The sequence below is a fragment of the Oreochromis niloticus genome, linkage group LG16 (genome assembly GCF_001858045.2).
Source record: "Oreochromis niloticus isolate F11D_XX linkage group LG16, O_niloticus_UMD_NMBU, whole genome shotgun sequence".
NCBI classification, from domain to species: domain Eukaryota; kingdom Metazoa; phylum Chordata; class Actinopteri; order Cichliformes; family Cichlidae; genus Oreochromis; species Oreochromis niloticus.
This window is the reverse complement of record NC_031987.2, coordinates 32630069-32655115: the sequence shown is the minus strand read 5'-3', so window position 1 is coordinate 32655115 and position 25047 is coordinate 32630069. Positions and strand designations below refer to the sequence as shown.

General features: G+C 40.1%; 1 protein-coding gene across 6 annotated transcripts in view; it reads left to right on the top strand.

Annotated features, from left to right (window-relative positions):
* satb2 (SATB homeobox 2) overlaps positions 1-25047 on the top strand; it is a 64180-nt gene that overhangs the window by 14547 nt on the left and 24586 nt on the right. For all 6 annotated transcript variants that reach the window (XM_019353176.2, XM_019353178.2, XM_019353177.1 and 3 more), the window contains 2 exons: positions 11033-11248; positions 15965-16150. In XM_019353176.2, the coding sequence (XP_019208721.1) occupies positions 11077-11248; positions 15965-16150 (358 nt within the window). In that variant the 5' untranslated portion in view covers positions 11033-11076. The remainder of the gene's footprint in view (positions 1-11032; positions 11249-15964; positions 16151-25047) is intronic.

The following is a 25047-nucleotide window of genomic DNA, read 5'->3' as shown; positions in this document are numbered from 1 at the left end:
TTGTACTAGTAATCATTCCATTTAAGGACTAATAATGTACTAATTATTGCATACTCAAGGCTATTGGCATTACGTTATCTTTAATAGTATTTATAGTAATAATTAAGTATAAGTAAGTATAATAAGTAAATAAAATTAGAGAGTGAAAATTACAGCTCACGTCTTCCTATAATTTCCTTAATGTAGAAAAAAGCTCGGCTTTCTAATTACATACGGGTTATTTCTCCTAATTAGTCTTCGTTTTTGACGGGAGGTCACTTTCATAAGAAGTGTTTGAAATATTATCCATAGAGAAATATTACATATGTCTATAAAATTACGTACTATTATTTTATATTTTCATTTTTGAACGAGCTATTCTTCAAATATTGCGCTTTATATATTTTTTAAAAAAATGTGGGTTTTTTGCCTTTTTTTTTTTCTTTTACATCTTCTCCTTATTTATTTATTTTTTTGGGCTCTTTGATAAAAACACAAACAGCGTGAAAATAACGCAGTGTTTAATTTTATTTTTATCGTACAGGATCAGGATAAGTCACCACTGCAAGAAGTGTGTGTGTGTGTGTGTGTGTGTGTGTGCTTGTGTGTGTGTGTTCATAAGTGTGCTCAGGTTTAAAATACACAGACAAAAAAGGAAGTTATATTTTCAGTAAACTAGGGAGAAGGAAAAAAGAATGCGTCACAGGATTTCTTCACTTTGTAACTTTTTAACCTCTAAAAAATATAATTCATGACGAATTACTTTGAGAGGTGTTACAAATTAACACGTGCTGAGCTTAAATAACCCCTTACCACCAGCACCACCCATCGTTAGTTTTACACTGCTTAGTTTGCAGAGAGACACATATTCACTAGAAAACGGGACGAGTGATGAATAAAACATAGCGAGGGGAGCAGAGAGGTGTACGACAGCGTCCAAGTGTTTCCTGCTGCTACAGGGGCCTTCTAACCTCTGCGACACATCGCACACTCAGAACCTAAAAGTTACCTGCTGCTTTCGAGGTCTATAAAATATTGAGGGGGATTCAGATTCAAGTATTTAGATATAGGAAGAGGTTTGGGAGTAAAAGGCCTCCATGTCTGCCGCGCGTAATCAGAAGAAACCAGAGCCAAATGCGTTTGGCTCCAAATGAGAAACAGTCCCTCTGCAGACCGTCATGTCAGGAGCAATAGTTTGTCCTGCTAAACACAAACGCTTTTTTTTTTAAAAAAAACTTCTTTTCCCAAGAGAAATCCACACTTCTATTTCCACGTCACAGCTAACCGTGTTGTGTGTCTGTCTGTTTTTTTTAATACATCAAAGTTCATATCTAAAAGAAAGGCAGTGCTCTGTCCCCTTTTCCCCTCGGTTGATTTTAAAGTGATTCCTTTTATTGCGGCTCTGTGCGTAAAAGCCGAGGTTCCTCATGCTGGAGTCTCTCCGTCCTCTCTGACCTTTAAGAAGCTGCAGGCTGACTCAGTTCCTTCTTCGTGTCCAAACCACCAAGAATCCAAAGCAGCGCCGTGTTTAGAGTGTTTTTCTCATGGAGTTTGACTCGCGTGAAGTGCCAGCTTCCCTTCGCACACACACACACACACACACACACACACACACACACACACACACATATATATAGAGATATATATATATATGTGTGTGTGTGTGTGTGTGTATACATTTTCCTATTTTGTGGGAGTTTTGTTGTTTTGGTTGGTCAAACTAAATAATATTAATATTAATATTTAGAAAATGTACATTTTATGATTTGCAGTTTCTAATTATGAAATAACGAAAACTGCCGACAGAAAGGTGACGCGCTGTGCGCGCAAGCTTCACCTCAGTGTCCACCTTTTCTCATTGTCGAAAGACAGCAGAGCTCCTTTAAAATATGTATACGTGAAAGGGGCGGGGGGCAGGATTTTATATATTTATTTATTTATTTTAGCCAACCGCTAGGAAAAATGAATTCGTTTCGGCTGCTGTGATGGCCGCTTTCTGGAGCTGCCTGTCTGCTCAGAGTTAGCTCACAGGTTAAAAAAGTTGAAGAGAGAGGAGAGATAAATAGTGTGGAACTCTAAGTCTAATGTTTGTGTATATTTAAAAAAAAAAAATAAAATCTGATGGTGATGTGCAAATTAGTCATGCACATGATGCTTTTGAAGCTTGCCCGGAACACCTAAAAATATCCATCCTTTCATTTATTGAGAAGTCTTTATTTCTTTTAACTTTGATATGTGGATATACTTCGGGCTTTGAGGAGTTATCCAGCTATAAGAAACTGAGGTTTCATCTACCCTGAAATGGTCCACTGGAAATATTTCAGGGACTCTCCTTCTTCATGAACCCGACTATCTGTTCACACATATTATAGGTGTGCTATTGAACCGTAGATTAGATTAGAAAATGTGTGTGGGCGCTGATGATGATGCTATGGGCGTCACTGCTGCTCTGTGCGCTCACATATACACTGTTATATCTCCCATTCAGCCTGCTTCTTAATGGTCTCAGTGACCTGGTGATCATAAATGAAGCTCTGAAAGCCTGAGGACCCCCCCCCCCCCCCAAAAAGTAATAACTCCAGTTATTCTCATTCTGGTGAGGCCTGCGTGAGCTGTGGTGAATGGTTTGGCATCAGTGTGTGTGTGGATGTCACAGTAAAATTTTACCATTTCCCTCCAGCTACTTCTCTCCTCTGCGGGCAAAGTAACAGTAACTTTTTTATGATGCAGTGCAGTTTGAATCTACACCTCCTCACTGTTAAAAGAACCTGGATGTGTGTCCAGCATCGTCGTTTTTGATGGGCGCGCGTATGTGTTTGCGTCTCGTGCTCCTCATTCGTCCCCGCTGTGAGTGGCTGTGCTCTGAGTCAGTGTGTGGTCCCTGGAAGTGTTAAAGCAGAGTCTGTGTAGCACGCTGGCTGTGGTTTGTGTGGCTCAGCGTCTGTCTTTTTACGCGGAAGAGCGTGCGCATCCTCCTAACTGGAAGGGCGAGGCAGTAAATGCTCGCTCTTCATCCTCGCGTTATCGAATGAGATGTTTACGAGAGAGCCAAACATGTTTGCCAGAAGGGCCCTCGTCTCGCCCCCTCACCCTGCTTGCTTTCCTCGCTCCGTCTGCGCGGATGTGAGTTTGCGTGTGTTTGAGTGCGTGGAACCCCCTCAGAGCTTCAAAATAGTTGTGTTTCTCTTAAAGGTCCGTCCCGCCCGCCTCCCCCTCACACCAATGCTCTCCACATCACAGTAACACATCTGATGGCCATAAACAGCAAATTCCGCACTAATGTAACCTTCCCGAACAGCAATCATTCCTCATAATCAGCCACATAAAAATGTTCATGTAGTTCCTCATGTTGCTTTCAGACTTTCAAAAACACATTTAGAAAGTGGCAATTTTTTACTTCCCCCTGAGTGTATTTTTTATTCCTTTGCATTGTCTCACGTATTAATTATACGTGTCAGTAAAAGTGTTGCAAAATTAACAGATTAACTTCCTAATGCCAGTGCCATCACTTAGGGATGCACTGATACATCAGTGGAGACAACACTAGCCATGTTTACTGATAAATAAGATAAGATTGACTGTTATCTGTGGTCGATATTTAGCTGTTGTGTTACATCAACTTTTATTTTGGCTAAATAAACAAAAACTCTTTAATAAAGAGCTGAAAGTCTACAAAAAAATCTCTTACTTTTTCAACATGAACATTTTTTTTTCTCCAGGGAGCAAACTCGAAAATAACAAACCACAAAAAATAAGTAATAAATAAATAAAAAGACTCTATGGGTATTTATAATCCGTGCTTCACAATAGGTCTAGCTGTAGTTTAATTATTTTTGCAGACATCCAGGAACCAGAGTGATTAATACATATCTGAATACATTTCTGCAGCACTGTCTGTCAGTAGTTTCAGCTGGGATACTGGTCCCACTGATTGATATTGACATCGACATTTTCCACCATCACTGGCTGATATTTATCTGCTGTGTTGCATCAATTTTGAGCTCACTAAATTATTTTTATAACTGTGTAACAAAGAGCCAGAAGACTTTAATACAGTTTGGTTACTTTTTAAATGAAAGATTTCTCCTTTTCCTTGGAACAAAGAGGGGGAAGAAATGACGTGAAAGATGTGTTCTGTTTAGCCTCAGTGATGGGTTAGAATCCCAGAATCATTGCATTCCAATAGTTTTATTAATTCCCCAGACATCCAGAAATTCAGCCGACAACTTGAGCTAAAATTATCTGTTTATTGATCAACAATAAAAAAATAAATACTTTGAATAAATTGGCTACAATTCTAGTCGTTGATTTGTTTCATTTTAAAGGCGTGAACTAATTCAGCTCAGTTTTATTTTTTTATAGCACCAATTGACAACAACAATAATGCCTCAAAGTGCAACTAAAGACTCTAGAGTATCAGAAAGATAACTAACCCTATATTTTGGAAAAAGGGAAAACTTTTTGGCAGAGAACAATTTAAAACAAAAGACATTCTGAGGGCCTCAGGTTAGGGTTAGGCCATGGTCGTCACAGATCAGTTGTCACACTGGCTGTGACCTCGGCCGGTGTACCTCTGTGTTGGAACAATGTTACTTTACCCAAATCAGAATCTCAGAAGTTCTTTAAGGAAACACAACTTTGACTACAATATGTCACTTCAAGGTACTTTCTATTGTAAGGTAAAGACCCTACAACATTAGAAAGAAAACCAGACTCAGGGAGGGGCGGCCATCTGCCGAGACAGGCTGGGGGTGAGGGAGACAGGACAAAAGTAACACTATGAACAGTTCAGATGTTAAAATCCAAGCCTGTGGATCCACAGGATCAGATCCACATTAATCCACTCGAACCGAACCAAGCTGGCTTTTTGGGGCAGTGGCTCGCTTCTCTCTGTGGGTAATGTTCAGGCAGGCTTTGCGTCACCTGCCGTGTTCATGCCTCCCTGCGTATACATGTATGTGTACATTCTGAACATCTTTGACGACAGGGCTTTTAATTTTGCCCCCTCCGCCTCCTCCTCCTCCTCCTCCTGCCTGCTTGCCTCTTTTATCTGTGCTACAGAGCCAAGCATTAACCAATAGCTTGATAGCCCTGCTATAAAACTGGATCTCAAACGGGAAGAACAGCCGTATCTGTGGATATTTCCCTATAGGTGACGCCTCTCTCTTTCTCCCCTGTTATCATTGCTAATAATGCCCTCATAGGTCACTTTTTCTCTTCCTCCCTCTCGCTCTCTCTCTCTCTGGCTGGTTTTGCATGTTGAAGGCAGAAACCTTCATTAGCAGACACGTATCATAACGGTAAAGAGAGATATCGGAGAGGCAGTTACAGGAGAGACTCGCGAGTCTGTGTAAGTTTGGCTTCTCTTCTATAAGCGTCCCTACGACCGCAGTCTTAGAGGTCAGGTGGATTTCCTGCTAATGCTTTCATACGCGTACGGAGCATTGAGCAGCTTATCCTGCTGCTCGGCTCGCTCTGTTAACTTTTTTACAACTTTTTTGCCTTCGTTTAAAATCTCAAAGTGTGCGTGTGTGTATGTGCGAGTGAGTGAATGAGTGAGTGAGTGAGTGAGTGAGTGAGTGCTGGGCTGTGGTGTTTACTGCTCTGTTTCCTGTAACACTTATCACAATGGGATTAACTGTGTGTGTGTGTGTGTGTGTGTGTGTGTGTGTGTGTGTGTGTGTGTGTGAAGATGGGAGGCAGGAGGGGACATAAAAGCTTCTTTTGGTCCATCTTCTAAACATTCGTTGCTCTGCCCCTGACATTTTGCGCATGCGTCCACACTTTTAAACAAACCTTACAATCCAGGTGAGACAAAAATAAAAACCCACATGGTGCAGCGATCATCTTTAAAAAGTAGAATTAAACGGTGACCAGAGGCTCCCGGCTTACCCCAGCCACCCTTCGGTGTGTGTTTCACATGGACGGGACTACCAGTCAGTGTTTGTCATCCGTCTTGATTTGCAGAGTTTAGGCTGGCTTTGAATTACACGTTAGCCTCTGTTTGTGTGTGTTTACGTCTTTGAGCTGGACACATTGTTTATAGGTGTGTTTGTTGTCGTGTCCTACTCTTCTATTTCTCTGGGTGTGTCCGCATTTTTGCTCTGCAATCTCGTCTTTGGCCCCCAGTATGTATTTGTTATGTCTAGAACAGAGTAATAATGTGGAATTTGATAGTGGCTTATCATCAAAACACGAGGTTGTCCCACTATCAAAGATCACGCGGGACAAACAGAACTCTTTCTGACACTCTCAGAGCACGCATTAAAGGGTGAGATTAAAAAAAGAAGGAGAAATACTTACGTCTGCTAAAATAAAATCAGCAGTTATAAAAACAAGTCATTTTACAGTTTTCCAAGAGCTCTGACAGTTGGCCAGAGAAGCAGTAAATTGGTAAATGTGTCATGACCCTCTCCTTATCAAAAAGACATTACATTTGATCCTTGTCTCCATAGCAGAAAGATGTAACAGCCCCTCTTATCGCCTCTTTATTAACTGCTTTAACTATCACACACCTTATCACACAATGCACCGCAGATGAATTTAGGATGCGGATGATAACGATCTGACTTTCTGAAGGCTAAATCCATGATTTTAATGACAGCCTAAGCCATTAACATGCGATGCACCGTATGGGATTGTAAAGACACTCGTTTAAAGACGTTCTTCAGAATAAAAGGCTATTGCGAAACCAGCCTGTAATAATTGCATAAAATAGATTAGCATTTATCAGTCTGTTGCAGGATGTTTACGTGATACAGTGATATCCACACACACACACACACACATCCACACCCAAGTTATTTTCACCACTTGGCACAGTTTTAGGGTTTTTACAAGGAAAACAGCTGAAATAAAAGCAGAGGGAACAGTGTGTTAACGATGAACATCGCTGTCTGCTCCAGTTTGGTGCTTTGACTACATTTAGATTAAATGTACACTACATCTATTAAATTAAGCAAGTATGGAGTATTTTCACACAGTGGAGTTTTACCTAGGATACACCCAGTATATGATCTGCAGTCTTTCTGTACATTGCCTCAATCAAAATCTAAATACCTAAATATAATTGCACACTTGCTCTACATATATTATAAAGTCGATTACCCCACACAAAGCTTTACTGCTGATATGAGCTGCAGCTGTCACAAATTTGCAAGTTAGATTTTTTTTATCCTAAAAGAAATGAATAAACTGAATTATTCAAACTCATAGCAGCAACTAAAATATAGGAGCATACAAACATATATATATATATATTTTGTTTTGAAAGGTGCTTAAAGTATCACTGTCATTATGTAACAGTTCTGCATTTAACCCTCAAACTGTTGACAACGAGAATATTGATTTTTTCTTATCCCGGGTTTTGGCAAGCACGCTGCAAAGAAAGTGATCAGTCTAACTGAGACATATCAAAATCTATTCACACTTTTCCAAAAACTCTTCTGCAGAATATAAAAGGCCAAAAGTGTTAGAGCACCACGATGACTTAGATCTCATAAGATTGAAACTCCTGGTCTTGCTTATCTCAGCAGGACAATGTCAAACCACACGACGCACTTATTACAGAAACATCTGGATCTGGGACCAGAGCATAAGTGTGAGGGCTAAACTGGCCTGTATCTGTCATCTGTTTAAAACACTCAGTGCATTATGAAATGATGACAAAGGAGGGCTTGAAGGGCTGAATTGCTGAAACCCTATATCAAGCCTTTCAAAACTACTTAGCGCTGAGGTGATGGAAGACAACTCCACCAACCCCACCCTAAATCTGTATTTGGTAGAAGGCAAAACTGAGTATTCGGTGAAAAAAATGTTAGATTAAAGAACTGAGAGAAAAGTTTGTTTCTGGTCTTCAACAACATTGACTCAGACCCTAAATGTATCATTTAAATGACTTGTAGTCATTACACTCTGTTAGTAAGACTAATATTTAGTTATTTTTGGGTAACAGAGTAGTGGAAAAGTTGAACTCTCAGAAATACAACTCAGTGTAATGCTGTATTCCTAAAAGACATTCTGCTGTCGTCCTAACGGGGGCGTCTTATCTCAGGCACGCCACCAAGTGAGTGAGTAAGGTTAAAATGCATGGCTCAGTAACATTCTTTATCTCCTGCATCAAATGCCAAATGAAGTATAATTGAGGCAGAATGCATTTAGAGATTAAGAAACTGGTTATAGATTGTGTGTTCTTGCATGTAAGTCTTAGGTGAGATGGTGAGATGTCGGCAAGTGCAGGTCTCGATAGAGATCACTAGTAGCAGTGTGGGGAGCTTAAGCAGGACGGGACCTGTTGGTGATGAAATCAGACGCTTTGGAGGATTATTTGTAAATGAGAGGCAGAACAAGTGAAATGAAATAGTTTCATCCTTCGAACCCTCTGACGTCAAAGCCAAAAACACCGACAAGCCCTAGCTCCATAACTTTATAACTCAGACGCACAATCACGCCTCATAAATGCATGAATGAGAAAACAAGCCAAAAACCAGAAAAGACATATTGTGATGGCCTCGGGGTCATGGTTAGGACCAGCACCCATGATCATTAGGTGTGGGTGTGCACTCCTTTGGATAGGATTTCTACATACTTTTCTACCTAAAGCCAAGCTTAATGTGATAATTAATGTATGAGAGTTGGATTAAATGGTAACGTTTTCACATTTTCTACTTTCTGAAATGTTGCTTGTCTCTCAGAATATCCCAGAAATCCCAAACCCTAAACTCTAACCCCCGCCATTCAAAATGCATTTCCACTCAGAATAAAACAAGGGAATGAAAATATTTGCTCACTATAACCCAACCTATGATCAGTGACACATATACTGCAGTAACTAAATAAACAGATAAAAGTTAGGCACAGCTGACTTCATTATTTGTTGCACTTTGTGACCAAATAGGAGAGATAAATGTGATAAATGTGATAAATTACATGTGTTTTTGGAGGTCGGCAAGGTGGAGCAAGCAGTATGCAAATCCTGTCGGCCATGCACGTGACTTGAATCAAACCAAACACCTCCCATTCAGACTGCATTCAGACTTCCACTCAGGACGTGTAGGTGCAAACCAGTCAAACAGGTGAATGGAAAAAATTGCATCATTAATGCCTTTGATAAGTACAGTAACACTTATCATCTGCAGCTGCCAGCAGCCACTGAATTGATCTCAGTCTTGTGTTATATTCAGTTGCTCTTCGTCGCTGGTAGTGGTTAGATTTATTTGCAAAGCCTCTTGTTTTTCTCAGCAAGCCTCACACTGAGAATTATAGCTACCATTGTACTCGTATTTAAACCCACTGCTTTCCACTCTGTGTAACTCTCTCAACTTTTCTTTCTCTTTCTTTCTTTTGCTGTCCTTTAAGCCACTTTTATTAAACTCTGCCGCTTACATTTTTGGCCTCTGTGCCTCCCACCCACACTTTTTAATCACTCCAAAGCTAATGTTTTTAATTTATTATTCATTTTGAAATTTAGCCCAGGCTCTTAAAACGTCTCAGATTGTCAGTTTGTTTACTTTTTTTTCTTCTTCTTGTGGTGGTTGCTTGTTTTCTTTTCAGCTGTTGTTGTGTAAGAAGGAAAGCTTGGTAGTGAAGGTAGAGAAAAGACGAGGCGGAACGAAAGAGGAGGAAGAAGAGTGAGTGACACCACCACAATAAAAACAGCGCTAGTAAAGCCTGCAGAAATATTAAGAAATATCAAACAATAACCACGGATTCTCCCTCATTTGTTCTGGTGAATTTCTGCCCAGTGTCACTCAGTACAAAGACGCTGTGTTTCTGTTGTCCTCACAAATCTGCCCACAGTATACTTACAGTATGGAAAATAGTGCAGTAAATTTTAAAAAAGCCTCACGTTCACCTTTTTCTGCTGACAGTTTCTAATCTCTGTGTTCACTGAGGGTCACACATGCCGGCTGATATTGTCCAGGGCTCTTATGTAAATAAAAGCAGTCCATTTGGCCTGAGTGAGCTGGCTGCTCTTTGATACTTTGGCATGTGTCCCCTGTCAGGCTTGGAAGCAGAGCTAATGGCATTACCCTATATTAGACTTTTGGCTGACACTCGCTCATCAGGGGACGGTAGCCCACGAGGCTCACGCTCCCATCAGTATCTGCACATAGAGGCCTACATGTTAAAGGTAGCAAGTGTTGTGAGGTACTGAGCATGTGATAGCACGGGTAGTGTGAAGCTCCCAAATATGCATCTGCCCATGTCTCTTTTCCTCTGTTTATTCATTTGCTTTTAAATATAATTTATTAATATTTATTACATTATTTACTGCAACACAGAACGGGAAATGTAATTAGTTCATTTTGTAATTTAAAATGTTTCCTCTGCTTACAGTTTACCTTTAAAATGACATCTGTTCTCTTTGCTAGGCTAGAGTTTTATTTATGCTGATAAAAGCTTTATACTGTAAGCTAAAGGCCACGGGGAGGACTCTCCTTTAGGAGGAACAGACCTCCGGCAGAACCAAGTTCAGGGAGGGGGAGCCACCCCATCGGGTGAGGGGTGAGGGGAAAGAGGAGCACAGGGAGACTATGACTACAAACGGGATAAAAAAAGGATCTATGAGATATAGTAGGCAAAAGATAACGTTGTGGCATAAAAATCCATGAAGAGTTCAAACGGGTGGTGGAGAGGAGGTGCTGTGTGCTTCACGGGAGGCCACCCAACAGCCTGAGCTAACATTCAGCATAAATAGGTGCTGTGAACTGCCTCTTAGAGCTTCCTGACTTCTTTGTTTTCCTGCCCGTAGCACTCAGTCCCAAGCCCTTTAATTACTGAAGATATAAATCTTTGAAAATGGTTGACAAATATTTAACACTCACACAGCACTAAATTGTGCATTTGTTAGCCACAAATCAATATAGATTTGGTGTAGCAGTGTGTGTTTACAGCAGCAGGAAAGTGGATTTCTATGGCACAAAGAAACATGATACATCAGGCTTTGACTTGTATATACACAAACATGCAGGAGAACAAATTCATCGCTTTGCCAGTCTGAAAAATACAGATATCCATGTCTTATTTTTAAAACTTTTTTTTTTTTTTGCAGACTCATTCTCTCTGGCTGGAGATCCTCTGGGAGCCTGGAGGAGGATGGAGCGAGGAGGGGAGAGTCCCATCACCCAGGACAGTCCCGAGCAGAGGGGGGGCAGCCCGGATCTCAGCGGCCTCCCGCCACCGGGGAAGAAAGGCCGGTTGGAGCTCAACGGGAGTCCCACTGGGCCACGAATACGCCACAACGGAGCCCCACCGAGACCCCTCGGAGGTAAGGCTCATGTTGATCATGAGGGATGAATCCAAGGAAGCAAATTTCTATAAGAAGATAGATTTTTAAAAAACAAACACTTTTTCTAGAGTCTTGGCAATCAGGAGTCAAAAATATGTATCTCTAATTCTAACACATCTTATATTTCAGCACACAGGTCAGGGTCAGACTCTGGTTGGGATCAACCATAATAATTTAGATGTATTTAGAACCAGACAGGTTCATCATCGGTGATGTTTCTAACGCCAAGCAATCAGAATATATCTGTTTTCTTTATGTTTCTTACATATTTATTTAAATTAAATTGTCTTGGCAGTGAGGGAACAAAGAAAGTAATCATTCTAACTGATACTGATGCATAAATTATTAACATTTTTTATTAACCCCAAAAATGGCTTTTCCTGTTTCAAAATATAGAAATAGAAGTCATAGAAATACATGCATTAGTTTGGATTAAACTGTCAAAGTTGAACGCTGTCAGCTTTTATTTAATGAAAACAAATGATCATCAAGCTATTGATTAGTGTAATTATTTAAAATCCATAAATCCCTGAGTTTGTAGATCATTTGATTATAAAAAATATATATATCAGGTGTCTGAGGTTTTAAAGCTCTTACATTTATCAAACCCAAAAAGCAGCTTTTGGCTCTGCAGTGAACCACATCCCGGCCCTGACTGGAGTTTGGCACAGTGTGCCATGTAGTAATGTGGCAGTGCTGAGGGGAGAAGCTCAAGCTGCTTCTGTCCAGTTAATGTATAAGTCTGGGGGGAACTGTATAACACAGGCTTACCAAATAAAGGAGATTGCTCCATATAAACAAGATTTATACAACTCACTGTGGCTTATTGATCCCTGCATTCATTGTCAAAGTTGGTTCTTGTTAATGTGCGGCTGCATGAGGGGATGCAGTTTTAGGCTTTTATGTTGCTGCATGTTTACAGTTTTTTTTAATCTCTTAAACTCATTTTTACACACTTTGTCTGGTTGAGATTTTAAAACGTTTACACTTCTTACATTATCATGAATTTCAATTTACTCCTTTTATTCATTACTTGTTTTATGCTAACTGAAAATAATAATGACCAAGATGTTATTATTTGAAGTCTGCACTTTGATATCAAATGAAGGTATTTAGTTGAAAACAGGCTGGATGAGATTTGGTGGTGGACTTGCATGAAACTGTAAAATTGTCAGATTGCAAAGCTGCTGTGGAGCTTAGAGATAAATAAGTGAAAGAGCAGCTCCTCGTGGACTGCAGAGCTCAGTTTAGACATTCAGAACAATCCAGCCTGATCTTTGGGACGCCCCACACCGTTAGTTATTTAGGTCACGATGTGTACCCTCTTACTCACTCTGGGAAAATTCAGGTCAGAGAATTAGCATTATTTTCTTTTTTGTAGAGTGTCTGTATTAATGTTTTAAGACCCAAAATATTGAATGATACATGTTATGAGAATCATGAGAATTATTTTTGAGTATCACTAAGGGAAAGATGGAAAGACTGTTTAATTTTAGGGTCTATATCGTAGATCTTTTTTGCTTTTACTTATTTTCTGCCATGTATAATATAATTCAAGTGTACTTCTATTTTATTCATATGAATAAATAATGAATAATGTAGAATGCAAAAGTGAAAATTTGCTAGACTTTATGCAAATTTGCATCAAAAGTCATGCTACATATTTCTGCAAAACTCTCGGATCCAGCATAAATATCTGTGGCTTTGAGCAGTGCTTGGCTACAAACTGTGAGTTTGTAGAGATGAATCTGTGTGAGGGTTTTGGAAGAACAGCTAACAAATCAACAAGAAGCTCAGGTTTGACCACAGTAAGAAGAGAAGAAGAAAGAAAGTGTTGAAGCAAGAATGGATGATAAAGTGTAAAAAAGGAAGGAGGACAGGGGGCGGGCTTTCCTGAGCTGAACGGATGGATGGTTGGACTGCAGTAATGATGGGTTGCTTTCAAAGACAGGAAACTCAACGTGTCTCCTCCAAACCACTGCTGCCATGAGGAGGGGGCCACACACACACACACACAACATATGTCCACCAACTTCCACGCTGCGACACTCACAACAAAGAAAAGCTGCCAAGATACACACACCCCCTTCCACTGCTTGCATACACATATCTTATTTTAATATCCCTGTTCACTCATCCCTATACATATTAGAGGGATTAGAGGTTTGAGGCTACATCACATCGTCCAAACCAGATCATACAGTCGGCGGGCAAATCACAGGACACTGCATATGAGAGAAGACAGATTGAGGTGGAGACGGAGGAAAGAGTGAGATAGAGGCAGAGAGAGAGAGAGGAGTGCTGGTCGGAGGGAGCTGCTCTGTGTTGACAGTTATATTTCCCTGTTGGGGGAAATTCACTTACTTGAATTGGCACAGTGCTCCAGTGTGTAATTCACTCCATGAGAGCCTGGAGGACTGGGAGCAGAGTGATTAATGAGGAGGAAATAGAAATATAGGAATTGACTGATTAAAACAACGGGTGGGATGGATCGGGGTGCAGGGGGAGCTAATGCTGCATGCACCCTAAAGTGTTTGTATGGATGTGTGTGCGTGCTGGGAAAAGGAGGCAAACATGCCTCCGTGTGTCTGTGTGTGTTATTGTGTGGTATTCATGCAGTAAAACACACGCCATGCCGAGCATTATTAGTGCTGGGACGCTGCCTAATGCTAACAGTCCGTCATTTCTTTAGAGGGCTTTAATTAATTGCCGGTTGACAGGTGGCCCAAAACCAAAAGCCTTTTAGGAAAAGGGCGGATATTGGAGAGGACGGATTGATATTCCATTAAAGAGCCGAGAGGAAGAAATTTTGGGATTGGATTCTTACCTTAAGCAGATAATGAAGAAAGAGGAAGGAGCACATGGATAATCAAGACCTGGATAACAGTGTTACAGGGCATCAGATAAAAAGTTTCAAAGAAAACAAAATAAAAGAGAACTACAGGATTTTAAAATAAGGACTCATGACACACGTGTAGCATCCACACTTCACCGTGGAGTAAGAGAGACATCAGCTGTTATCGTCAGAAGCTGATGTTGTCATAAGTCACTCAGGCCTGTAAGGCTTATATTTTTCTGTCTTTAAGTCTTTTCTCCGAGCTATTTAAAAATGAAATCCATTTGGTTTAATGCAATCCAGTTCAGATTACAACATTTCTCACCTTAGAGCCCCTTTAACCTATTAAAGTCGAGACCTGGCAGGATTATAGAAGAAAACTAACAAGTTCTCCTTCAGCAGATCTTTTTTTGTAGTGACAAAAATCCAAATCTTGCCTACTGAACTTCAGCTCCTTCACATGCATGAACTGTTGCTCAGTGAAGTAGGTGTGAGTGTTGAATTGTTGGTTTTAGACAACAGACAACCCCTGAAGAAAATGTGACAGATGAAAAGCATGCAGATCCTGTTAGTCTCTCACTGTCTATATATATATATATATGATATGATGTGATAAAATCTTTAACCTCCTAAGACCCGAACTCTTCCACAACATGCATTTTTAATTTCTCTTTGATATTTGGGCACATTGGGGCCCGATGAATGTAAAAACAAAGAATTTCCCGATTTTTTTTTTTTTTTACCTTATTTTTGTTTTTAAGAAAAATGAGAGCCACATGAGGATATTCGTTTAAAATTTTGATAGAACAGTAGCAGTATAATGTCCTCGTAAGTGGATATCAGGCCCATGTAGAGCAAAATTGAGTATTTTGGTCAAAATAACCAAAAATGTGATGTCCACATATGTGGACGGCAGGTCCTAGGAGGTTAAACTTGCACGTATTGCAGCGATCAAAGCATTGCTGCTGATGGCATTAAAATCAAGTCAAGGATTTTGCTTTCATGAATGCATGCATGCGCCTCTGTGTATGTGTGTGTGGTATTAATGAGGGACAAGAACTTCTTCACTTGATGAGCACAGAGAGAAAGTTCTCATAACACAGGTCAGTAAATTTTAGCATGAAGACTTGGTCTTAAGTTAGAGTGGAGCTTACACACCATTAGTTAAGGGTATGATAAGCTTACAGGAAATAGATGTGATGGCCTTTGGAATGTGTGTGTGTGTGTGTGTGTGTGGGTGGTATAATTTTCCAGAGAATCTGGCTTGAGTTTTTCACCTGGTTTAAATTTGCATACTCGAGAAAGACTTATCATGTAAATTCAAGAAGCTGTGACCATACACCTCTCTTCTATCATCTCTTCTATCATATATTAATCATCTTTTGCCACGACTCTTCCACTCTTTTTGGTTGCGACACTGTTGTCACATTTTTATTTTTATGTTATTAATACACTAAGATAAGCAGCTGCTGCTATCACCATTAGGGCTTTTGTATATTGGTTTTGCATACGTGCTATGGGAACCATTATTATGACTACTTATCTAATAGTCCGTTAGATGAAATGCCTGTGAAAGTGCAGCGTGCAGGGAACAACACTGTTAGAGTCTATGTAAGATTGCATATCATTTTCCATTCCTAGCTGGTTGCCGCATATTGAGAGTTTCAGGTGTTGCAATACTCAACAGTGTGAAAGAAAAAGGATGAATTGATTACAAGCTTAACCCGCAGTGAATATAATCCACATGTTTTCTATCTATGAGGGATGAAATGCCATGTGATCGCAGACAATTAAAGCCAGGCATTAAAAAATCTTCCTGTTGTTTTTCTCCCTCTTCTTTTTATTGTCCTCCTCAACAGGTCTGATGATTCCTGTCTTCTGTGTGGTGGAGCAGTCAGATGGAGGGATCCAGACAGACGGATGCGAGGGACGAGAGGAGCACGCAGAGTTTGTCCTGGTCAGGAAGGATATTCTCTTCTCTCAGCTGGTGGAGACAGCTCTGCTGGCCCTCGGGTACTCCCACAGCTCTGCAGCACAAGCCCACGGTCAGTCAACATTTGTAATGCGCTTATTCTCTCCATGTTTTAAAAGACACATGTTCTTACACTGAGACAAATTCTTGAAAGTGAACGGTGTAACTGCACAAGACACTTGTCAGAATACTATCTACATGCTACACTGTATAAATGTGACTGCACTAACGCTAAAAGGTCTGCTGTCCTCTCAAAGACCAAAACCCCAAACTAAAGTATAACTACGCAGCAAATGAATATTTGTTTGTCAGCCAAGACGCAGACATCAACCATCAAAGTTTGAGAGCATGAATGGACAGAATATGAGTTTGGTAAGCCTCAGGCTGCAGTAGGCTCATACATAAAATACACCTATTCATGTGTGTAAAACTAGATAATATATTACAAATATACTGCAAACAGCAGCATATTTCAAAGGCAAACCTACATCTGTTTCCAGTCTTTATGCAAGGCTAACTAGCAGCTGGTTAGCTGCTAACTAACTAGCAGCTAGTTAGCCTCTCATAAAGACTGTAGCCTGAGATTAATATTTGTAAATGAGGGTTATAAACTAAATAAGAGTGATGATTATCAGTCATTTTTAGTCTATTTGAAAAGCTACAACAAGCAGCCTATTAGCTCAAAGGTAGCCTAAAATGAGTGTAACTGAGATTATTAATAGTGTTAACAGTTGAACCAAAAAACCCTCCTTCATCAAATTAAAAATCAAACATTAAGTCAACATCTAAAGGAACCCAAACTCAACAACAACGATGCTGCTAAACAAAGTAAAACACTAGTTAAATACAGAAAGACTAATCCTGTCTCTATATTATTACTTAGATTCTTAACATGCTATGTCATGCTGACTCTTGTTGATAGCATGACAAAAGTTTCACTGAGGCTCACAGTGTAACTATAATACTGAGTCAGAGTTAAATGTCCTGCAGCTCAAAGGTCAAGACGAGAATGAAAGAAGACTCTCCCTCTAATCAGTGGTCTGAGAACAAAAGTGGTTGTGAGGTTGCCTATTTGGAGCAGACACTGCACTATTACAGTGGCAATAAGCTAAAGAATGCTTCAAAAACACAACTGAAGCACAGACAGAGCCTGTAAAACTCATTAAAGACACAACAAAGAGCTGGACAGGAATGTCTCCCCAAGACAAAAATATATTGTCTATGTGTGTGTGTCTATGTGTGTGTGTGTGTGTGTGTGTGTACAGTATGTGTGAGAATGTTTATGAAGCAGAGAAAAAGAAAAAAAACTATAATTTATTGTTGCACACATGGTAGTCATCTGAAACAGGACAGTGTCATTTACTGCTGTCTTTTCTCAAGTATGCAGAATATTCCATCTGCGGGAGTTGCCTCACATCACTATAAAATGGTAACAACAGAGTGACAGCGAGCAACACAGCTATTGCAATACTTTGAAAATGGTGGGAGATCCCCATCTGTTTGAAATCTAACTCGATTGTTTCTGTGTGTATGCATCTGCCATATAAGGTCCTGGTATTCAGGACACAAAGAAATCTTGTTTTGCATATGGTCCTAGATATGATACATCGTAGCATCCTGGTGACTGCATGTGCTACTGTTCGTGCAGTAGCATATGCACCAATGCATGCAGTATTAATAACATAGTATAACACGTTTTTTCTTTTAAGCTGACCTTCCTGTAGGAGTTGAATTTAAATGACTTTGACTGGTGACCTGATTTGCTCCACTGTCCTAAAATCACTGTCCTATAACATGTCTGCTATAGATTTACGTGATTTAAGTGACTGTGCCTGCTAAGGTAGCTCACAGCATCTAGAAACCCAGATAAGATGTATAAGTCTATACAGGAAGTACTGCTGCATATTCAGGTTTTAAAAAATGACATTAAATTAAGAAAACCAAAAAATGGCTTATGTGAGTTGTGGAAATCTGGATCGATGTTTACAGTGTTGCAAGTAGCCATCTCTAAGTTGGTTTATTGCTAGCTGTCACTCCAGGCTCTGGTTGCTCAGGTGCAGCTGTGGTCTAAAGCCTACATACACTCATCACGGTAATTTGGAGATTTTAATGATTTCTTTGAACGGTTCTTTTTCTATGGTGGAATAATTGTACAACATACATCTTTAATGACTTTAAAAACAAGACTTGGGTGCACAAGTTTGAATTTATTTGGGGTTTTCTTTAAAAGTATGCATATAGGCTCAAATAAATACACTCACTTAAATCTTTTAATAAATGGCACTAAAGTGTGTTTTATCTTCACGAGGCCAAGTCCAATTAAATAGTGACTACGAGTGACTAAAACTGGTAGTTTCTCTTTGCCAGCAAAAAAAAGATTTGTTTGCTAGTACTCACTCTATTAATCAATACTCAAAACAATGGGAAAATCATTGGAACTTGGTAGATGGACTGGTTCTCATATACTACTTCACTGCTCTACTTGAACACTCAAAGTGCTTTATACAACATATCTCATCCACCCAGTCACACTGCATTCACAGAAGCACTTTTTTCTATGTGTAATTGCTTTCTATCTAACACTCACACTCTGATGGTGAAGATGCTCATCTGCTGATTTTCACAAGTTGGGGCAATTTCTAAACAATGACGATTCCATGATGATCACTTCAAACAGCTGCATGTAAGTACATGTCACTTGGATGTGCTGCCACTTTGCCAAGGGCTTGAAAAAGACCCAAACTGTCACCAAACTGTCAAATGAAAAGAAACTGGCCAAAGACGCTCAAAAGCAACCCAGAAACCCCCAAGACCCAAGATGCAATGAACTAGACACTGCTGGAACACCAGTATCACCAGTATCACTGTCCACAGTGAAGCAAGTTTTGCATCATCATGCAAAGGTGCCGACTAACAACAACTAAAACTGTTGCCTTCTACAGGGAAAAACTAAATGTCTTCTGGAGAAAGGTTTTATGGTCAAACAAGACAAAGATTAAACTACTTGGCTACAATGACAAGAAGTATTATAGAGAGGTAAAGTTGAAGCTTTTAAACCTAATAACACTATGGCAGCTGTCAAGCACGGTGGCGGTAGCATCATACTGTTAGTGCTTTGTTGTTGTGCTTTATTCCTTCTTTGTGCTATGTATAAGTACATGACACAAAGTAGATGGAATATTGAAGATGAAGAAGGAATACCTCCAAATTCTTCAACTCAACAGGTAGAAAGTTGAAACTTTGACTGGAATTATGCTAGAAGATTGCTAACAGCTATCAACAGTGTCTGGCAGAGGCGGAATTTGAAAATGAAATATTAGTGTGAGCCTGTATGCATATTTTTGCACCTTTGCAAACTGGAGGAAACCCAAAATAAATTCAAACTTGTGCACCCAATCCTTGATTTTTAAAGCCACTATAGATGCTCCATAGAAAAACAGTATGATGTGCATGCACATAATGAGTGTGTGTGAACTTCTGACCACGACTGTGACCGTCTAATGTCATATGTCAGTCAACAGTAACCTTTGCTCTCATTAGAAGTTGGTTCAATTGCTCACTTCAAAGTTGAGAAACTCATGTCACCAGCTGATATGAAATATGTGACGTGTAGTCACCTGAAGTCACTGACTGTCACTGACATCTCTGTGTTAAAGCCTGCTACGGTGTTTCCAATCAGCTCAATTAGTTATAATTGCAATAGCTTTATTTGGTGAGAAAAAAATAACAATGGAAAAATGGAACATCTTACACCCGCTGTGTATTATTAGTGGTACTGTTTATGCCAAAGCACAAAATGAAATCATATAGAAAGGCCCAGGTGGTTCGAGAGCGTAGAAAATATTTCATTTCCTTTATAAGATAATAGTGAGGGCCAATCTGCTTCACTGATATTAGTCTGTTTGTATTGAAAGTGTAAAGAAGAACATTTATAAACTGATTGTTGTGAGCTGCTTATGCTGCTCATCTTTTGTTCTTCTGGTTGGAAATATTCAGAGCTACAACTGAAGCCTTGTTAAATTAGTTAGAAAAATAAACTTCACTCACATGCACATCATCCAACACTGATGCACTGAAATAGCACGCTAACTGCTATAGCAAGTGTTTGCTGTGGTCTGCAGATGAATGCCATTAGTAGCATCAGGGGAGTAGTATCAGGGGAGGTCTCTCTCTGTCTGTCTCATCAGTGTGCATGGAAAACAGCGAGACCACATTGGTCTCCTGTCCACATCAATGAACAAACAATAAAAAAAGCTAGACTGAATGGGACATCCCAACTCCACACAAACTAAACTCCTGCAGCTGACTTGAGCAACGTTCATGTGTTACTTGTAAACTCTCTTTAACCCCTGCAAGGATCCACTGGCATACAATCGCACTTAGACTGGCATGCACACTCGGCATGGAATACCATGTAGTCATGCAGTATCACAGACACAACACACTCTCTCTGTTACACACACACACACTTCTCCTCAGCTTCTCTCAAATGAATACTTTTTGTTTTTTAAAACAAGCGTTTATGTTAAATGAATAATTTCTGGCTTAAATTATACATTTTTTCCCCTGCGGTCCACAACCAAAATTACACAGAGTCCCAGCTATTTTCTCCCTGTTTGAATTGTGTCCTGCATTCTTGCATCCCGGCGTTGTATTTAAAGTCCCCGGCAAGGACCACGGCCTTTCTTTAATTAGCTTAGCCCAGTAATTAACTGGAAGATATTGTTTATTTCAATTATAAGGGTTTGAAGGCTTTTATAGATTGGATGGGAGCAGACCTGTATTTTAAGGATTTAGTGAGCAAACAGTTAACAGTGGTCAGTGAGAGAGAGCGAGAGAGAGAGCATTGTTGCTGTGCCACGTCTAACAGGCCAAAAAGGGTCAGTGCTGCAGAGCTGCAGTTTACTGGACATATGACTTTAAACTGGCTGTGAACTGCTTCTGACAGCATGTCATTACGTTTTGGACACCACTTTGTTATAACACATTCTTATCAGTTAAAAGCTAAGCTTTACTGCTTAATAAATTACTTATTAGTGCTTTGTAAATCTGTGAAAAGCAATTATTAAGAACACCTTTTGGTTTGTAGGTTTGCCAGGTCTATTTTCGACCCGTTTATTAGAAATGATCATATGCGCAAATTATCTTTAGCAGCCCTTGCAAAAAATGTTTGATTTACCAAAATGAGGAAATTTTGCTCCTTGCAGCTGGCGAGTCACAGACAGGTTCATAATAAAATCAGTGTATTACTCAGAATTCAAAAGTACAATATGTATCTTTAAAGAAACTTTTCAAGGATTTTACTGCAACTGTGAGTTGAGGTTAAGAAAAGATCCTGTTGAGTTTTAACACACAGAGAGGCCACAGTGACCTGAGACACAACGTGTTTATTTACATAAAACCAAAATCATCATCTTTTTTTAACTGAAACCAAACCGAGTCTTTCCATTCGAGAGCTCCATCCCAAACACCATCTAGCTTTAAAGTCATGTCTGTGAACATCACTCTAAAACTGGACTCACAGCTTCATAAAGGCAGATGATCAAAATCAGTTTTTAACTTGTTAATATTAATCAGGTCAGCAGTGAAACACTCGGGGTAGTGTTAGGGTCATGGTTGTATTTTAGCCACACAGTCCATAACCAGCTTACCCAAATATTCCAGATAAATGGAAAGATATGTATCCAGCACCATCTCGACCTCTAACTAGGTCACTGGCGACCTATAGGATTGTAAGAGGAACACAGAGATAGAAGTCAGTGTACTACCTACAGACGACTGAGTGTATGCTGTTTGAACAGTTGCAACTTACAGTCAGGATTGTCTTTACAACAAAAACTGAAGCCTTTATATCACTGGCTTGTTGACAGAAATAATAATTTTACTTCATAGAATATGTGAGTTGTTGGTCTCTTTAGATATATTTCATTTAAAATGTTTGCTGTCCTTTGAATGCCAAGACTTTGGAGAACGATAAAGAGCCTGGTGCCTTATAAGAGTGCATGATTACATATAATCAATTGCAATGGCGATAACCAAAATCCTAGTTGTGAACCATCATTTTCAAGGGAGAATTGGGAGAATAAAAAGGAAAAAAATACATTTCATAGGATTAGGGTCATCACTGGTGAGAACTTCTGCATCCAGTGAGTTGCATCATAAGACCAACTGCTGCCGTTATTGAAGCTTTCGCTCCTGCTGGGCCGTTACAGTAGACGGGAGGCGTGTTTCACTCCCTGAAATGACAGCCTGATGGATTTTTATTTAGAGGAGTTCCTCAGACGCCATGGTAGATGATAGACATCAGAGTCTGACGTGTGCGGTTTCAGTCAGTGTGTTTCCAGGGGCAGAACCTGGAACCATTTTCGAGGTCTCACATGTGTGTGACGGCTTCTGCCTCTCTAAAATGCCGAATGGGATTAACGTGTGTATATCCGAGTGTGTGCGCGCGCATAGTGGCATCCAGTGGCGTGCAGGGCTGTACGGGTGTCGACACGAGGAGTCAGAGACATTAAGTGTGTGTTTGGATTTGCATTTGTGTGGATGGGCACCCTTAGACATGAGCCAAGCCACCAGCCGGCCACATAAAAGCATGTCTCTGGGAGGTGGAATTTTAATGTGGAAATGGGAACAATGATTTCTACTTTTAAACGTAGACGAGAAGCAGAGCCCATTGAACAGCAGACCAAAAAAAGAGAAGAAAAGATGAATCAATTATTAATGTATTTAACGTCACACTGAGTGTGAGTATGTGAGTGCGTGCGTGCATGTGTTTGCATGCGAACTGCTGCATGCATGCGTCCACGTCTCTGCATGCTGTCATGTGTCCTGTGTGAGTTTGTGTTTGTCTGCTTATTCACCCGTTTGCTTCCACCCAACTTGGCATCAGTGGAATTGTTGGCTTGTTCTCAGATGTGCTGATGCTACATGCAGAAAATTAGTAGCCAGGGGGCGAGGCTGTTCTCTGCTGCTGTTGTTGTTTGGGTTTTACAAAATAATAAGAACATGTCACATATTATATAGTGCCGAGTTATTTCCGGTTTGATTTCTGTGGTTCTTGCTTCATTTCCTCCCTTGGCTTGTTTTCCCTCTTCTTTATTGCTTGCCACACCCTCATTAGTCTCACCTGTTTTCTTCCACACCTGTTCCCTACCTGCGTCCAGTGAGTTGATCGCATACCGCTCCATATAAACTCTGCAGTTTCCTTCCCTCCTACAGATCACCTTGTCTGTTTAATTGGGTCTTCCAGCAATCCCTGTATTCCTGAAGCAGTTCTTATTTTTCCCATGATCCTTTTGGGCTGTGAAATGGAGATTGCCCTTTGCCTGCTCCCTCACCACCCGCCTTTCCCTACTTCTGACTAAAGATTTGGATTTTAGACTTTTAGCTCCTCTGCCTTGCATTCCTTATACATGTATTTTTATAGGCGCACAATATACATGTGATTGCATGCAGGAAGCAGCGGCAGATTTTAAGGACGTGGTTGTTAATTTCTTTTAACGTTGCATTAACATTTTCCATTAGAGGCACTGTAAGCCTCCCTGATCTGAACTGTGTGTGCACGTGTGGGATGTGAGAGCGCTCCAATCTTTTTAATGTTCTTTATTGCTTCTGTCTGCTTATGTAAACATGTTCTTAGCAGATTCAAAGCCGTATGACCATGTAGCAGTTTTAACTTCCATCTTTACGCCTTTTCCTCTTATTTACATCTTTGTTCTCTTTCCTCTAATTCCAATTCCAGTGATGGCAGGTGGCTGCTCTTTCTCGGGCCTGCTTCTGCCAGAAGTCTCTTACTATCATCACCAAGTGCTGCTCATGGGATTGGCTGATTGTTGGAATTTTCTCTAATATCAAAGGACCTCCACTTACAATATAAGCCACCTTAGGATGACTGTTGTTGTAATTAGCACTGATAAGACTATTTTGAACGAGGGAAGCTTTCAGATAAGATAATCATTGATTGGCCTGTTAGGAATATTAGCTTGGATACCATAACTGAAGAAATCCAAACATATGGGTGTGTGGGATTTCTGATACATGTGAATAAAAATAGGTTTATTGTATGTGAAATAACTCGGAAAAAAAGCATTTTAGAAATACAATTAAAGCTTTCATATAGAAAAAGAAGCTTTTTCATGTGCTGCAGATTCACTTTAGCTCACTGTGCTGCTAAAATATAACTATTTAGTTCTGTTTGAGTCCTTAAATGTCTCCATGGTGGTCTTTAGCTCCTCTAGGGTTCTTTTCCTCCCTTAAGGGGGTTCAGACTTTTTTGTGCATAGGGTTTTAATGATGCTCTCTCTGTATGACCAAATAATTAACAACACAGCTCTGCCTGAGTGGAATCAAAGATATAACTGAGCTGTAAACACAGCTAAAGGAGAGAGGAAGATCAGAGAGGACAACTCAAAGAAAGGCGAGAGGAAAGGACAGAGGGAGATATGGAGGAGAGGCGGGAGGGAACAAGGGGATGAAAAAAGAGAGCGAGAGAGAGAGAGTGAGGGAGCGTCTCAGGACCCGTCTGGATCTCATTTAGAGGATAGTAATGCGATTAGCTTTGTTTAGTTTTCACAGCTCCAGCCAGTCCGCATGAAAAACCCATGTGAGTGAGTGTGGTACTGTGTGCGTCTGTTTGTGTGTTTGCTGGCAAAGGTGAAATGCTCGTGTGTGACTGTGGATATTACGCTAATATTCTTCTTAAAGAGATTCAACTAGATTCCTTAAATCAAGAGATCAACGGTATCATGGCAGTGCAGACCCGCAGAAACACAAGCGCCTCATAATTCATAAAGAAAAAGCATGTTTCTGTTTGCGCTGACAAAGACATCAGCCGAAATCCAATTTAGCCCAGTTGGGCAGCAGAATTTCTCACAGATCTATTTGCAGAGGGGTTTATGATGTTGTGTCTCTTCACTCTGCATCCAGTATCCACCAGGATACTGAGAGATCGTGATGTGTAGATTTCAAAAA